General features: G+C 49.3%; 2 protein-coding genes across 3 annotated transcripts in view; one reads left to right on the forward strand and one right to left on the reverse strand.

Moving 5' to 3' along the window:
• Window positions 1-286, reverse strand: part of IFT56 (intraflagellar transport 56) — an 872,526-nt gene extending 872,240 nt beyond the window's left edge. The window contains exon 1 of one of the 2 annotated variants that reach the window (XM_077452501.1): window positions 70-286. In XM_077452501.1, coding sequence (XP_077308627.1) covers window positions 70-72 — 3 coding nt within the window. In that variant the 5' untranslated portion in view covers window positions 73-286. The remainder of the gene's footprint in view (window positions 1-69) is intronic. The other variant, XM_077452500.1, reaches the window with a different exon arrangement.
• SHLD2 (shieldin complex subunit 2) overlaps window positions 264-15,196 on the forward strand; it is a 34,735-nt gene continuing 19,802 nt past the window's right edge. Inside the window, exon 1 of the mRNA XM_077452499.1 lies at window positions 264-938. Within this exon, the coding sequence (XP_077308625.1) occupies window positions 387-938 (552 nt within the window). The 5' untranslated portion in view covers window positions 264-386. The remainder of the gene's footprint in view (window positions 939-15,196) is intronic.

Genomic DNA, 15,196 nt, shown 5'->3' on the forward strand with positions numbered 1-15,196 from the left:
TTATTCTGAGCAATCCCTAACTGGCAGAGTGTAGAGGCATTATTCTCAATCACACATTGATATCCTTACCATATTTCCTCGACAATAGACGGACACGTTCCTGACTCCTTCGCCTAGCAGCTAACACCGCTGACTCCGTTCCCTTGGCAACAGCCACAACTATCCTGCGCAGACTCCGTGGTCGCTCCACTTACGTGTGCGGGGAAACAGAACAGCGCCCCCTATCAGGGGTTACATGGTCCCTATATACGTTTAGTGCATTCGTGTTGTTATTTTTACGTTTTGTACGACGTTTCCAGATTAAAATATGGCGGATCTACAGTTTCCGGTTACTGCCGCCTGTCAGTTAAATGGGGCGTGGATAATTGCCAGCTTACGGAACGACTATGAGGGTCGAAGTGGGGCTTACTGTTAAGGAACGGGTTCCAGAAAAACTGGGGGAAAAAAAAAAAAATATGACTGACGGGAGTAGAATACACGTTTTTGTTGGGGCTCCTACCATAGCCTTAATTCCGCCTCAAGGAATATGCGGAAATACTGTGTGTGACGAGGGGGGTCACTTTTATGAAGAGCATCGTGTGCATTTACAGTGTAGCAGCCCGTGGGAGCATACGTTGTGTAGAAGTGGTCAGTCTTTGTCGGACCCCTCGTGTTATGTGGCTGGTGACGCAGCAGCTGGACAGCCACCATCTCTCACCGGTAGTGGGGACACGTGGCCTCCTCACGAAGTGTGTGCTAGTTCTCCACAGAACGTTTGTGAGCATGTCACCGCAAAGCAGAGACCAAAAGCAAGCTTACATTGTGACTTAGAGTTGTCAGTCAGTGAAAATCACCAAGGTGGCTCTAAATGTGACGTTTCACACGGTAACTATAGCACTTCTACCGACGCTGAGTTTCTTGCAGTATTAGCATCGAGCCAGGTTCCTGTACAGGTCCATGTGAGTATTACTGAAGTATATCAGCTGCTCAAATAAAACCCAGCCTGTGTCTATGCTGTGCTCTGCAAAGAAACATGCCATTGCATTGGGGGAAGCCATGAAACCTGGAGCAGACGTGCGTAGTAAATAATCCACTTTTACATTCAGCTTGTTAAAGCAGAACTAAAGGCAAAACTTTGTATTTTTGGGAGGTTTTTAAAGCGGGGTTCCACCCTAAAGTGGAACTTCCGCTAATCGGAACCCTCCCCCCCCTCCGGTGTCACAATTGGCACCTTTCAGGGGGGTGGAGATACCTGTCAAAGACAGGTATTTACACCCACTTCCGGGCATAGACTCCCGTGGGAGTCTACGCCATTTCCTGTCCTGCCGCGCTGTCTGCTGGGACACACACGGGTCTCAGAGACAGCGCGGAGAATTCCTATTGCGCTGCGCGACTCGGGCATGCGCTGTGGGGAACCGGGAAGTGAAGCCGATTCGCTTCACTTCCTGATTCCCTCACCTAGAATGGTGACGGCAGCAGCCGAGGGCCGAGCGATCGATCGGCCTCGGCTGCCGGCATCGCTGGAACCTGGGACAGGTGAGTGTCCATTTATTAAAAGTCAGCAGCTGTAGTATTTATAGCTGCTGGCTTTTAATATATATATTTTTTTTTTTGGTGGAATCCCTCTTTAAATGCCTCAATACAGGGCACTTGCACCCCCTTCCTGCCCAGACTATTTTTCAGCTTTCAGCGTTGTCACACATTGAATAACAACTGCGCGGTTGTACTACACTGTAACCATGTGAAATTGTTATAATTATATTCAAACTAATAGAGCTTTCTTTTGCTGTTATTTAATCACTGCTTGGTTTTTAACTTTTTTCCTAAAAAAAAAAAAAAAAATTTTGAGAAAATGTTTGTTTCTGTCAGTAAATTTTGTAACTAATAAATTTTTCTCCACTGATGAGGTGGCACTTATGGGTACTGACTAGGTGGCACTAATGAGGCACGAATATGACGTACTGGTGGGCACAGATAGGTGGCACTGATGAGCAGCACTGATAGCCAGCATTACTAATGGCCACTGATTGCTGGCAGTGGTGGGCAATCATTGTAATCAGGGCCCTGAGTACATACCTAGCTGTCCCCTGTGAGGAGATGCCACTGAGCGGCTCTCCTCTCCTCACACTCAGTGTCAGGGCGAGGAGTGCCGATTACATGTGATTGGCTGTGTCCAATCACAGACTATCGCGTTCTAGCAACATGGCACAATCAGCATGCAAGATCGGCCGTTCTGGGAGACCGTCATATGACGTCCACTCAGAACAACAGCCGAAGCGCCCAGCCATCAGTTGATGGTGGGAGAGACGGCACATGGTTAACGCTTTCCAGGTTTTTTATATTTTGCCACCTGTGGCCTTATTGAGATTTCCCTTCTCTTCCAGTCCCATAGCCGAAAGTGGCTGAAAATCCTCAAGTGAGGTAATACTGAAATGTCACCAGAACTAGTGTCCCCATTGCAGTGGCGGCTGGTGCTCAATATTTTTTTTGGGGGGGGGGGGGGGGGGGAACAAACCTGCTCCTCCCCATGCGGGAGACAGACGGCGATACTCAGTGGCCTTTCCTTAGGAGGCCGATGTGGCTCCTTGTTCCAGCTTGTCGAGGGAAGAGCCGGGACTGTTGCTTCTCCTCTCAGCTGAACAGGAAGTGGGCCCTGATTGGCCGTGTGGAGAAGCAGTAAGACCATAGCAAATATTCTCTATTGTCACACAACTATACTTTAACCACTTTAGTACCATGTTATAGCCAAAAGATGGCTACAGCGCGGTACTACAGTTCCAGGAGGGCGTCCTTCCTGAACCTTGCCCCATGCAGCGTGCATCAGACACGTTCTGTGGCCGCTGTGTCCTTAGGACACAGCTGATCATAGTTCGGGTAAAGGGCCAATCGCGGCAGCCCTGTACCATATAGCCCTTTTCCGCATGCTGTGTTGTGAGAAAAGGAGTGCCAAAAACCGGCAGGGCTGTCAGTACATTGTTTACACTGATAATCGAGGCACTGATCAGTGTCCTGATTATCAGTGCAGTCATCTGTGCACATCAGCAAAGAAGAAAAATTACTTATTAGCAAAAAAATTTATTACAGAAACGAAGAAAAATGTTTTTCCAAAATGACTTTCTGGACAGCCACCTGAGATCATGGCTCCACCTCCCAAAAGGAAACGTCTCCTCCATCAGAGCTTTAACCACTTGCTTACTGGGCACTTAAACCCCCCTCAGTCCCAGACCAATTTTCAGCTTTCAGCGCTGATGCACTTTGAGTGACAATTACGCGGTCATACAACACTGTACCCAAATGAAATTTTTATCATTTTTTTCCCACAAATAGAGCTTTCTTTTGGTGGTATTTAGTTACAGCTCGGAGTTTTATTTTTTGCTAAACAAACAAAAAAAGATGCAAAAAAAAAAAAAATCATGTTTTAATAGTTTGTTATAAAATTTTGCAAACGGGTCATTTTTCTCCTTCATTGAAGTGCGCTGATTAGGCGGCACTGATAGGCTGCATTGGTGGGCACTGATGGGCTGCATTGGTGGGCACTGATGGGCTGCATTGGTGGGCACTGATGGGCTGCATTGGTGGGCACTGATGGGCTGCATTGGTGGGCACTGATGGGCTGCATTGGTGGGCACTGATAGGCACAGATAAGGCGGCACTAATAGGCACAGATAAGGCGGCACCGATGGGCACAGATAAGGCGGCACTGATGGGCAAAGATGGGCACAGATAAGATGGCACGGATAAGTGGCACGGATGGGTGGCACGGATGGGCACTGATAGGTACCACAGATAGATGGGACTGATGGGCACTGATAGGTGGCACTGATAGGTGGCTCTGATGGGCGGCACTGCTGGGCACTGATGGGCGGCACTGCTGGGCACTGATGGGCGGCACTGGGGTGCAGCACCTTTGAGGCAGATTTTGGGTGGCACTGCTGAGTGGCACTGTGGGCACTGCTGGGTGGCACTGTGGGCACTATGGGCACTGCTGGGTGGCACTGACAGGGGGGCACTTACTTTATTTCAGGATGGCACTGCGGGTGGCAGGTGGGCACTGGCAGGGGGCAGGTGTCCGCTTGAATTGCTGGCCGTGATCGGGACTGATGTCCCGAACACGGCCGCCGGCGATCGGCTTTTTTTTTTCTCCTCGCGCTGTCAGCGCGAGGAGGAATACTAGCCGATTACCGGCTCCGTTTTATCACATGATCAGCTGTCATTGGCTGACAGCTGATCACGTGATAAGGGGTCGGGATCGACCCCTTACACGGATCGGTGATCAGGCGAGTCTCACTGACTCGCCGATCACAGAGCGCGCCGCGCGCGCCCCTCAGGGGGCGCGCAGGCCGCTCGTAACCGGGACGACGTCAATAGACGTAGTCCCGGCAATCTAGGTCCGCGCTAATGCCGTCATTCGGCAATAGCGCGGATCCCAAGTGGTTAAAGGAAGGCCTCCAAGCAGCCTCCTCAGTTTTGTTTCCTCCAACTGGGAGGAACACCTCCAATGGGAGCCATGATCTCTTAGGCTGGTCCTGGGAGAAAGCAGGTTCTCACCTGTGTTGTGTGTGGTTAAGTTATCCTTGTCTCCCCAGTTCGGCCATCAAGCGTGTGCAGGTCGCAGCTATGGCTCGGCAGGCCACGACATACCTCAGCTCCAGAGGTGGTTGTGAGCTTTTATGCTCCGGGGCATACATATGACCGGGCTACTGTCTGCGTCACAGTATGCTGGGCCAGTAGTCTTCCCTGTACTGATTAGGAGTTGACTACCATGGAATGTCTCCCAGCTCTTCAGGACTGGTAAGTACAGCTCTTTATGCCTCGGCAGGGTGGAGCAGCTGGACATTCCCTGGGAGGTCGATTCGGGGGGGCCCCCTCACCCCCCTCTTCTATACCCTGTCCCTAACTCCCCTCCTTTCCCTCCTCAGGGGGCTGTGATACTGAGCGGTGTGTGTGCCCTGGGCTCTCACCTGGGGGTTTGGCTGTACTGGGGTGCCTGGGTCCTGAAGCTTAGTCCCGGTGGATGCCTGTGAGGTTTGCCCCTGTGTTGGTGCAGCGCTGTGTCTGCCACATGTTTTCTCTATCCCCCTCATGGCGATGGCCGGCGGCCATTTTAAATGTGGGCAAGGGTTAGACATGCTTCTGGGCTTCAAGTGGCCATTTTCCTAGTGATTCTCTATTAGAACACTGGCAGCCATTTTCCTGAAGCCGGACCGCGTTTTTGTGCTCTAGCAGCAGCCCCTTTGCCCTCAGCTTCCTGTTTTGTCATCACAGAGCGCTGGGAGGTTGTTCTTTGTAATCTGGACACGTGTTTCAGATCGCTAACCGATCATTTTGATGGCCTGCCACCAACACAGCTTTGGTACCGCATGCATCTGGGAGCGCTGGGGATCTACAGGTACTGCGGTAATACAGCATGGAACTACTCGGGCGGTTTAGAGCCCCTCAGTGGCAGCAAGGAGGGTGGGACTGTCCTAAGTCCCTTTTGGGTGGCAAACAGGGTAGGGTCAGCATGGCTTCAGAAACTGGTGTTTCTTCCCCCGAAATCCAGGCAATTGCAACCGGGTCACCTGCTGACTGTGCGGTCCCTATGGACACCCTGACGGTGGTCCTCAATTAGTTCGTTGCCAAGATAGAGGCGGTGTGTGGGAAGAAAGGTGCTAAAAAGCGGCCCCTGACCCCCCCCCCCCCACCTTTGGGGAGAGCTCTGACACAGACTCGGGTCCTGCTGAGGCCGGTGACCCCTGCTCTGTCTTGTCAGATGACGTTGCCCAGGACAGTGAGGATGAGTCCCCGTCTGGGTCCGTGCGTGACAAATCGCTAGTTGGAGCACTTATCACAGCTGGGTGTGATACCCTGAAGATTCAGGAGCAAGCGGATTCCTCTGCTGATGTACTGGTCCCTTTTGGGTCCCGCATGTTCACCTAAGGTGTTCCTGTATCTGACTTTTATTTTGACAAGTTCATTTACAAGGAATGGGGTCGCCCGCAACGGACCTTTTCGGTCCCCAACTACATGGCGGTGCGTTTCAGGAAAGCCTTCTCAAGAAATGGTTGGCTCCTCTGGTCGTGGACTCCCCAGTATCCAGGTTAAATAAAGTAACCACAATCCCGGTTGAGGGGACTCCTGCATTCAAGCATCCCACGGACAGGAAGGCTGAGGCGGTGGCTCGTTCCTTGTTTACGGTTGTGGGGTCAGCCGTGCGACCTGTACTGGCATCCGCACTTTGAGTGGGCAAAACTTTTGCATTGCGAATTGGGAGAGCAACAGGCCTCCCCTGTCTGCGTGAAACTAGCAGACCAACTAGTGCAAGGCCTTAAGTATGTCTGTGACGTGGCCCTGGATACTCTCCCTCTGTTATCCAGGGCTTCAGTGTCAGCTGTGATGCTGAGGTGCCTGATTTGGCTAAAATGCTGGTCTGCTGACCAGGCATCCAAAAAAGCCCTGACGGATCTTTCTTTCCTTGGCGACCGGCTCTTTGGAGCCTCGTTGGATGACATTATTAAAAATGCCACTGGTGGTAAGTGTACACTACTCCCACAGGCCAGGAAAGCTAAGGAGCCACGCCGTAGGCAATGGGCCCTCTTTTTTCACAAATGGCTTTTTTGTCCACCCAGTGCTTCGACAAAACATCCCCAGCCCGACAGGACATCCACGGATGGTCAAAAACATCCCTGGAACCGCAAGCCTACGAATAAAAGTGCTACCGCATGAAGGTTTGCCCCCACCCATGTCTCGGTGGGGGGTCGACTTCGGGAGTTTGCAGCCCGGTGGTCCTCCGGTTATGCAGCCCGGTTATCCGACCAATGGGTCTGCGATCTGTTTTCCACAGGCTACAAGATAGTTTCTCTCTTGGCAGCCAAACAGATTCTTCCCCTCCAGCATACCTGTATCCCCGGTTCACCGTGAGGCCCTGTTGGGGGCGGTAAGGGACTTGCTGAATTGCGGGGTGATTGTACCTGTTCCGGAATCAGAACGCTTCCAGGGATTCTACTCAAATCTTTTTGTGGTTCCCAAGAATGAATGGGTATGTCCGATCTTGGACTTATAAGCCCTCAATCACTTTGTAAAAGTGCAGAGGTTCAGAATGGAATCGGTTCGCTCAGTAGTCACTGCACTCCATCGAAGGGACTCCCTGGCGTCCTTAGACATCCAGGATGCGTTCCTGCACATACCCATATGCCTTTCGGCATCAAACGTTTCTGCATTTTTGCAGTCAGGTAAGCCCATTACCAATTTGTGGCTCTTCCTTTTTCGTCTGGCATCAGCCCCCCCATGTCTTTACTAAGGTACTGGCTCCAGTATTGGCATTGCTGAGACAACGTGGGATCGCGATCGTGGACTACCTAGACTATCTCCTCCTGAGAGCATCTTCCGCCTCAGATTTAGAGGAGGATGTGGCGATCACCATGCAGACCCTGCAAGAATTCGGGTGGCTGTTGAACCTAAAGAAGTCGGCGATTGTGCCGACCGAGTGTCTGGCGTACCTAGGTTTACTGTTGGACTCCAGAGAAGCGAGAGTTTTTCTCCCTTCAGACAAATTGCAGACTCTCAGGTCCACGGTGAAACTGCTGATGAACCACAAGTGGTTGTCACTCCGGTTTTGCATGCTAGTACTGGGACTCATGGTAGCCTCCTTCAAGGCAGTACCCTACACCCAGTTCCACACCAGAGTACTGTAGAAGGAGATCTTGTTAAAATGTAACAAGTCTCAGTTGTCCCTAGATCGACAGATCCAGATGAGCCAACCAGTCAGGGACTCTATGATATGGTGGTTGAGGTTCCTGGTGATTCAGTCCGGAAAATCATTCCTTCCTCTGAAATGGACGGTGATCGCTACGGACGCCAGTCTATCCGGCTGGGGTGGAGTGATGGGGGTTCAGTCGACTCAGGGCCTCTGGTCGATGACAGAATCAGAGTTGCTGATCAATCTGCTCTAATTGAGAGAGATCAGGCTCTGTCTCCACACATGGTCAGTGAGGCTTCAAGGGCGTCCGATCAGGATACAGTCGGACAACATACATAAATCACCAAGGGGGAACAAGAAGCTCAGCCACTGCTCGGGAGGTCGCTCACATACTTCAGTGGGCAGAGCGACACGTACCGGCCCTATCGGCCATTTACATCCTGGGAGTGGAAAACTGGCAGGCGGACTGAGTCGACAGATGCTGGACCCAGGAGAATGGGCATTGCATCGGGAGACATTCAGGCTGCTGTGCCTGAAGTGGGGCACACCAGATGTGGATCTACTGGCCTCCCGTGTCCAGGACGAGAGATCCGTGGGCAGATGCGCTAGTGGCTCCTTGGGATCAGTTCCAGTTGATCTACGCCTTTCCTCCACTAAAATTGTTGCCGTGTCTGCTTCGCAGAGTGGAAGCCGAGGGGATCCCAGTAATACTGGTTGGCCCAGATTTGCCTCAGCGTCCCTGGTACACAGATCTGGTGCGTCTAGTGGCAGACGCTCCCTGGCGACTGCCATTGCGAGAGGACCTCCTATCTCAAGGTCCAATTTTCCACTCTGCTTTACCATCGCTGGCTTTAACGGCATGGCTATTGAGAGCCAGGTGTTAAGGAACCAGGGTCTGTCGGACTCAGTGATTCCAACTATGTTGAGGGCACGGAAATCTTCTCGGAAGATATACCATCGTACCTGGAAGGCCTACATCTCCATGTGTGAGGAGAAAGGATCCTGCTGTTTCTCCAGCAAGGAGTAGACCAGAGATTGGCATTGAGCACCATCAAGGGGCAAATTATCAGCCTTGGCTGTCCTTCTTCCTTTTTTATTTTTTATTTTATTTCAACGGCCCCTGGTCCCTCCGGTGCGTCCGCTACTCCCATGGGATTTGAACCTGGTGTTGTCGGCGCTTCAAACACCGCCGCTTTTGAGACTATCAGGGAGATTCCCCTGTTGACTCTTTCCCAGAAAGTGGTCTTTCTAGTGGCCATCACATCGGCCAGAAGGGTTTCGGAATTGGTGGCCTTGTCTTGCAAGTCACCTTATCTGGTCATCCATAGGGATAAGGTGGTGTTGCGTCTGCAACCTTCTTTTCTACCGAAGGTGGTCTCTGCTTTTCATATCAATGAGAACATTGTATTACCATTACTGTGTCCTAAGCCGAAGCACCCCAAGGAGGTGGCCCTTCACGCTCTGGACGTGGTTAGGGCCCTGAAGGTGTATTTGGCTGCCACAGCTCCCTTTCGGAAGTCAGACTCACTGTTTGTTTCGGTGGCTGGTCCAAAGAAGGGCATGGCGGTCTCGTCGGCCACCATTTCCAGGTAGATCAGACAGATTGTAGTACAAGCCTATGCCTTGAAGGGGCAGATGCCCCCTTTCCGGGCACGGCCCACTCTACGAGGGCAATCGGCCTTTCGACGCGAAGCGTCGGTCGCTCAGGTGTTTAAAGCGGCGACCTGGTCGTCTGTCCATACTTTTACCAAGTTCTACAAGGTAGACGTCAGTGCAACAGTTGCAATTTTTTTTTTTGCCAGTGTGTAGGGTGTTGGGCAAGTGTAAGGATGTGTGTACTGAGCTCCACAGGCAGTAATCATTTGATGCGAGCCAGCCTTCCTAACCGGATCTGTTCTGATGTCTCCGTAATGGACTAAATGAACGGTACACGGGCCTCATCATCCGAAGACACGAGGTTTGCTTTGCGAATGCTTTTAGGCTAGGACCTGGGATCCAGTACTTTTTGGTAGTGAGGCCAATAAAAGTTTACTGGCAGGGTCTTCTCGCAGGTCCAGGATTGTGGGATTACCTGAGTGTACCCCTGTTCCTGAAGGTTTCCTTTCAAGGTCTTGGAGCCTACCATGAAGGGTGAAGATTGTTTTTGTTTTTTGTTTTTATCTCTGATAGCCCTGCGGCGAGGAAAGGTAGGGGAGATTTTCTGCAAGGAATCTCTCCTTCCATGTATTATGATGTCATGTCTGTGTCACCACTGGAGGCTGTATCGAGCGCCATTCTGACGCTGGAAATGGCAGAAGCTTTCACTCTCCTCTCCGTTCAAGCCAGCTCAGGCCCTCCGGTATGAAGGGGGGTTCTGATCACTTCCTGGGCCCCCAGAGTGGCAGTTTTTATTCCTTTTTAATGTCGGACCGCTGCCTCTTTTTTTTTTTTTTTTTTTTTTTTTTTTTTTTTTTCTTTAAAAAATCATGGCCGTTTTACCCCCCCTTGCCACTGGCCGCCATGTTGCTGATGCTCGTTCACTTCCCTAGTTGAAAGAGGAAGGGGCGTGGCTAAACAACGTCAGACGCCGGCCACACATGGAGGAAGTAATTTAAGCTACGCAGACAGAGCTGCAATCTGGTGGTGGAGGGACAGAGCAGAGTGGTTGCTGGTCAGGCTTGGTGACACAGGCATCTCCCTTTTGTTGACAACATTGTACTGTATTGCTAGGACTAATAGTTATTGTACTGTACTATAGCCTAGCAAGGGTTGCATTCTTTTGCAGGTAGTGCCTCTGCTTTGTACTGTAAGCTATGAGTGGCAAGGGGGCCAGGAACTCCTCTGAGGGTTCTAGGGGGTCACAACAAACTAAGACTGTCCAAAAGAATCTCTTCCTCTTCTGAGGGTGTTGCAGCTGGTCAGATTGAGACGTCGGGGGAAGCTGTTATTGCAGTCGCTCAAGACGCTTCAGCCCTTGAGTATGTCACACATGAAGTGTTGTCCTCTACCATTGCTGGCTTAGAGAAAAAGCTTGATGCGATTTTATCCCTTCAGAGTGGGGTTAAACGCAGTAGATCCCCTTCAGGTGCTCAAGATCCTCCTATGGAGGTTCAGGATGCCGGGGATCAGGCAGATCTTCCTAGAGATATGTAAGATACTGGCTTATTCTCTTCTGAGGATCCTAACATGGAAGGAGTATCGCCACAAGAGAGATTGCTTTTGCACACTCTCACTGGGTTGGTTCGGTCATCCTTTTTGCTACCTGCAGCGCAGGCTTCTGATGATCCCATCTCTAAGTTAGGATCATTAAAACCTCCTCCGGCTGGATATGCCTTTCCTATCCATGCGTGGCTAAGAAAGCTTATGTATGCAGAGTGGGAGCATCCGGATAAGCAGTTTTATCCTCTTAAGAGGTTTGCCAAACTATCCTATGGAAGAGGATTTCTATAAGAAATGGGGGATTCCAGTAGTTGATGCTGTGAGATTCTTATTTACGGAGGTAATCACATGTCTGGTTGATAATGCACTCATGTTGAAGGACTCGGCGGATAGGAAGCTGGAGCACCTTTCTAAGAACCAGATGGCTTTAGCAGGTTCAGCAGTGCAGCCAGTTCTGGCTGCGAAGGGTGTATCCCGGGCCATTAACCGCTTAAGGACCAGGCCTCTTTTTCAGATTTGGTATTTACATGTTTAAAACAGTTTTAGAAAATTACTTAGAACCCCCAAACCATTTTATATTGTTTTTCTTTTTCTAACACCCTAGAGAATAAAATGACGGTCATTGAAATACTTTTTTTCACACCGTATTTGCACAGCTGTCTTACAAGCGCACTTTTTTTTGGAAAAAAATTCATTTTATTGAATAAAAAAAAATAAAACAGTAAAATTAGCCCAATATTTTTTTTTTTTTTTTATATTGTGAAAGATAATGGTACGCCGAGTAAATTGATACCCAACATGTCACGCTTCAAAATTGCACCGCTCGTGGAATGGCGTCAAACTTTTAGCCTCAAAAATCTCCATAAGCGACATTTAAAAAATTCTACAGGTTGCATTTTTTGCGTTCCAGAGGAGATCTAAGGCTAGAATTATTGCTCTCGCTCTACCGCTACTCACGTATGCGCTCGCTTCTGTGCGCAAGCTCGTCGTGACGGGGTGTTTTTAAAAACCTTTTTTTTTTTTTTCTTATTTATTTTAATTGATTTTATTTCTTTTTACACAGTTTAAAAAAAAAATGAATCACTTTTATTCCTATTACAAGCAATGTAAACATCCCTTGTAATAGAAAAAAGCATGACAGGTCCTCTTAAATATGAGATCTGGGGTCAAAAAGTCCTCCGATCTCATATTTGGACTAAAATGCAACAAAAAAAAAAATTTAATTTAAAAAAAAATGTACCTTTTTTAAGAGGTATGGGCGGAAGTGAAGTTTTGAAGTCGCTTTCGCCCTCCTATGGTATAGAGACGAGTGGGGGCCATCTTAGCCTCACTCGTCTCCATACCCAGATAGCGAAAGGACCCGACGGCTCCGGTAAGCGGCGGGAGGGGGGGTGGCACCTCTCCAGCCACCGATGGCGGTGATCTCGCGGCGAATCCGCCGCGGAGACCACCGTTATCGTACAGCCGACCGGCGCCTGAAGAGATAGATATCTCGATTGTGCCAGCAGCTGCTGCCGTTACCGAGATATCCCTCTTCAAAAATAGCACGTACATCGTCGTGCGCTGGTCGGTAAGTGGTTTAAGGAGCAATTTGAGGAGATGTTTACATTTTTACCTGTTGAACATATTCAGCAGTACGCTGATTTAGCAGACGCACTGTCTTTCACAGTAGATGCTCTGAGAGATGCGTCCATTCAGATTTCACGTCTGATGTTGGGACTAGTGCATTCTCACAGAGTTCTTTAGCTTAAGAGTTGGTCAGCCGAAGCACCGTGTAAGAAGCTCCTAGTCAGTTTCCCTTTTCATGGTGAATGGCTATTCGGAGAAGATTTAGATAAATACTTACAGAAGATTTCCAATGGCAAAAGCTCTCTGTTGCCAGTAAAGAAGTAATTTTGATATTTCTCATTTTAAGTGGGCCTCTTCTCCTGTATCAGGGACATCAGCCTCTAGGCAGTCTTGACGGCCTTACCCGTCAGGTTCAAGGGGGAAACCCCAGGGACAGCACCAAGGTCAGAAAAGATCTTTGGGAAAGAAGCAGAGTACTAACGCCTCCTTATGAAGGGGTGCCCCCGCTCGCTCGGGTGGGGGGGAAAGGCTCCCGCAATTTTCAAAGATCTGGCAAGAGCAATGTCAGGACAAATGGGTGGCTTCTGCGGTCTCTCTAGGTTACAAACTAGAGTTCTGACTTTTTCCGTCTCCCCAGTTTCTAAGGTCAGGGGTTCAAGGACCCAGAAAAGGTGGCTCTTTTTCTAGCACTGGACCATCTGCTAGCCAAGGCAGTCATATCAGAGGTTCCCTTAGAGCAGGGCTTGACAAATCTGCTTGGAATCTAGGAGCCAGCTTAAAAAGTTAGGAGCCAGGTCGGTAACGGCGATCCGGACCTGTCCCTGGCCTGACATGGAGACGAGTGAGGGGAAGATAGCGCCGCAGCCCCCCCCCCCCCCCCTTTTTTTTCCTTAATTAAAATAAATTTTTTTTTTTTTACTTTTTACAAAAAAAAAAAATTGAGATATATATATATATATATATATATATATATATATATATATATATATATATATATATATATATATATATATATATATATATATATAATTAATAAATTAAATAAATTAATTATATATAATATAATGAGAAGCCATTTACCAGCCACCACACTCACCGTTGGGCAAAAGGCGCCAGATGATGCCCGCAATCACTTCCTTCTCTTCACTTTGGGAAGGAAATGGGCGGGCAGTGAAAAACAGGCAGGGGAGCTTCACTCCATTAGGAATTAGCATTATTGGAATAGGGTGTAATTTCTACATCCACCACAAGATGGCGCCAGACTACCGAAAGATTTTAGAAGGCCGCAAAGCCGCGGCCTCAATTACTGGCCGGCGCGGCCCGATGCAATTGCGCGGCGGAGTTCGGGGTCCAAATGGAGACGGGATACCCCAGCAGCGTTGCCCCAGTCGCCAGAACATGAATTCTAGGCGCAAATGCGACCAGGCGCCCGGGGTTTGTCGAGCCCTGCCTTAGAGGAACAGGGCACAGGTTTTTATTCAAACCTCTTCTCGGTCCCAAAACCAAACATGGAAATAAGACCTATTTTAGATCTCAGAGATCTAAATCAGCACTTTTGCATCCGATCCTTCTGCATGGAATCGATTCGTTCTGTAGTAGCCATCCTCCAAGGAGGAGAATTTTTGGCTTCAATATCAAGGATGCCTATCTTCATGTGCCGATATTTCCCACTCACCAGAAGTTTCTACGCTTCAAAGTAGAAAACCATCACTTTTCAGTTTGTGGCCCTGCCATTCGGTCTAGCCACAGTTTTTCAAGTATTCTCAGATTCTGTCTCCTGCTTTAGCCAGATTAAGGGCTCAGGGCATAATGGTCCTAGCCTATTTGGACGATCTACTCTTAGTAGATCATTGGGTTTCCGGGTTAGACCACGGTCTAGTGACAACGGTGAATTACCTGGAATCTCTAGGCTGGGTTCTCAACCTAGAAAAGTCATGATTGAGGCCATCAAGGAGAGTACAGTACCTGGGACTAATCATAGATACCAGGCAGGGAAATTCTACCTCCAAAGAGAATCAGTTCCATTGTAGAACTGATCAAGGCAAAGAAAAAGCCTTATATTCGGTTGTGCATGAGATTATTGGGGAAGATGGTGACCTCCTTCGAGGCAATCCTTTACACTCATTCAAGATTGCTACAATGTGCAATCCTGTCAGCCTGGAACAAAAAGGTTCAGGCCTTTGATTTTCAGATTCAGCTTGCTCCCGCAGTACACCAGAGCCTGAATTGGTGGCTGATATCCAGCAACCTTCAAAAGGGAAGGACATTTCTGCCTTCCACCTGGAAGGTAGTAACCACAGATGCCAGTCTTTCAGGCTGGGGAGCGGTCCTGGAAGAGGATTGAGCCGCCAACAACTGTTTCCAGCAGAGTGGTCTCTTCACCCCGACATCTTTCTTGCAATTTATCTGAGATGAGGTACTCCGGATGTGGACTTGTTTGCGTCCAGATTCAACAGCAAAGTCGACAACATGTCAAGGACAAGGGGTCCACTAGCAGACGCATTAGTCTTCCCACGGGATCAGTTTTCTCTGATCTATGCATTTCCTCCAGTTCTGCTGCTTCCGCGTCTTCTTCGCAGGATCAGGCAAGAACAAATGGAGGTGAGTCTCGTGGCCCAGAAGGCCTTGGTTCACCGAGATCATAAGGATGGCAGTAGGAGTTCCCTGAACTCTGCCATTACGGCTGGATCTTCTTTCGCAGGGTCCGGTATTCCATCCTACCTTACAGATGCTAAATTTGACGGTCTGACTGAGACCAACATACTAAGGGGTCATGGGTTATCTCCTTCAGTCATATCTACCTTGATCCTGGAAGCTGGCTTCCTGGCATTA

The sequence above is a fragment of the Lithobates pipiens genome, unplaced genomic scaffold, assembly GCF_037356315.1.
Source record: "Lithobates pipiens isolate NorthernLeopardFrog02 unplaced genomic scaffold, aLitPip1_a1.2 Scaffold_23, whole genome shotgun sequence".
NCBI classification, from domain to species: Eukaryota; Metazoa; Chordata; class Amphibia; order Anura; family Ranidae; genus Lithobates; species Lithobates pipiens.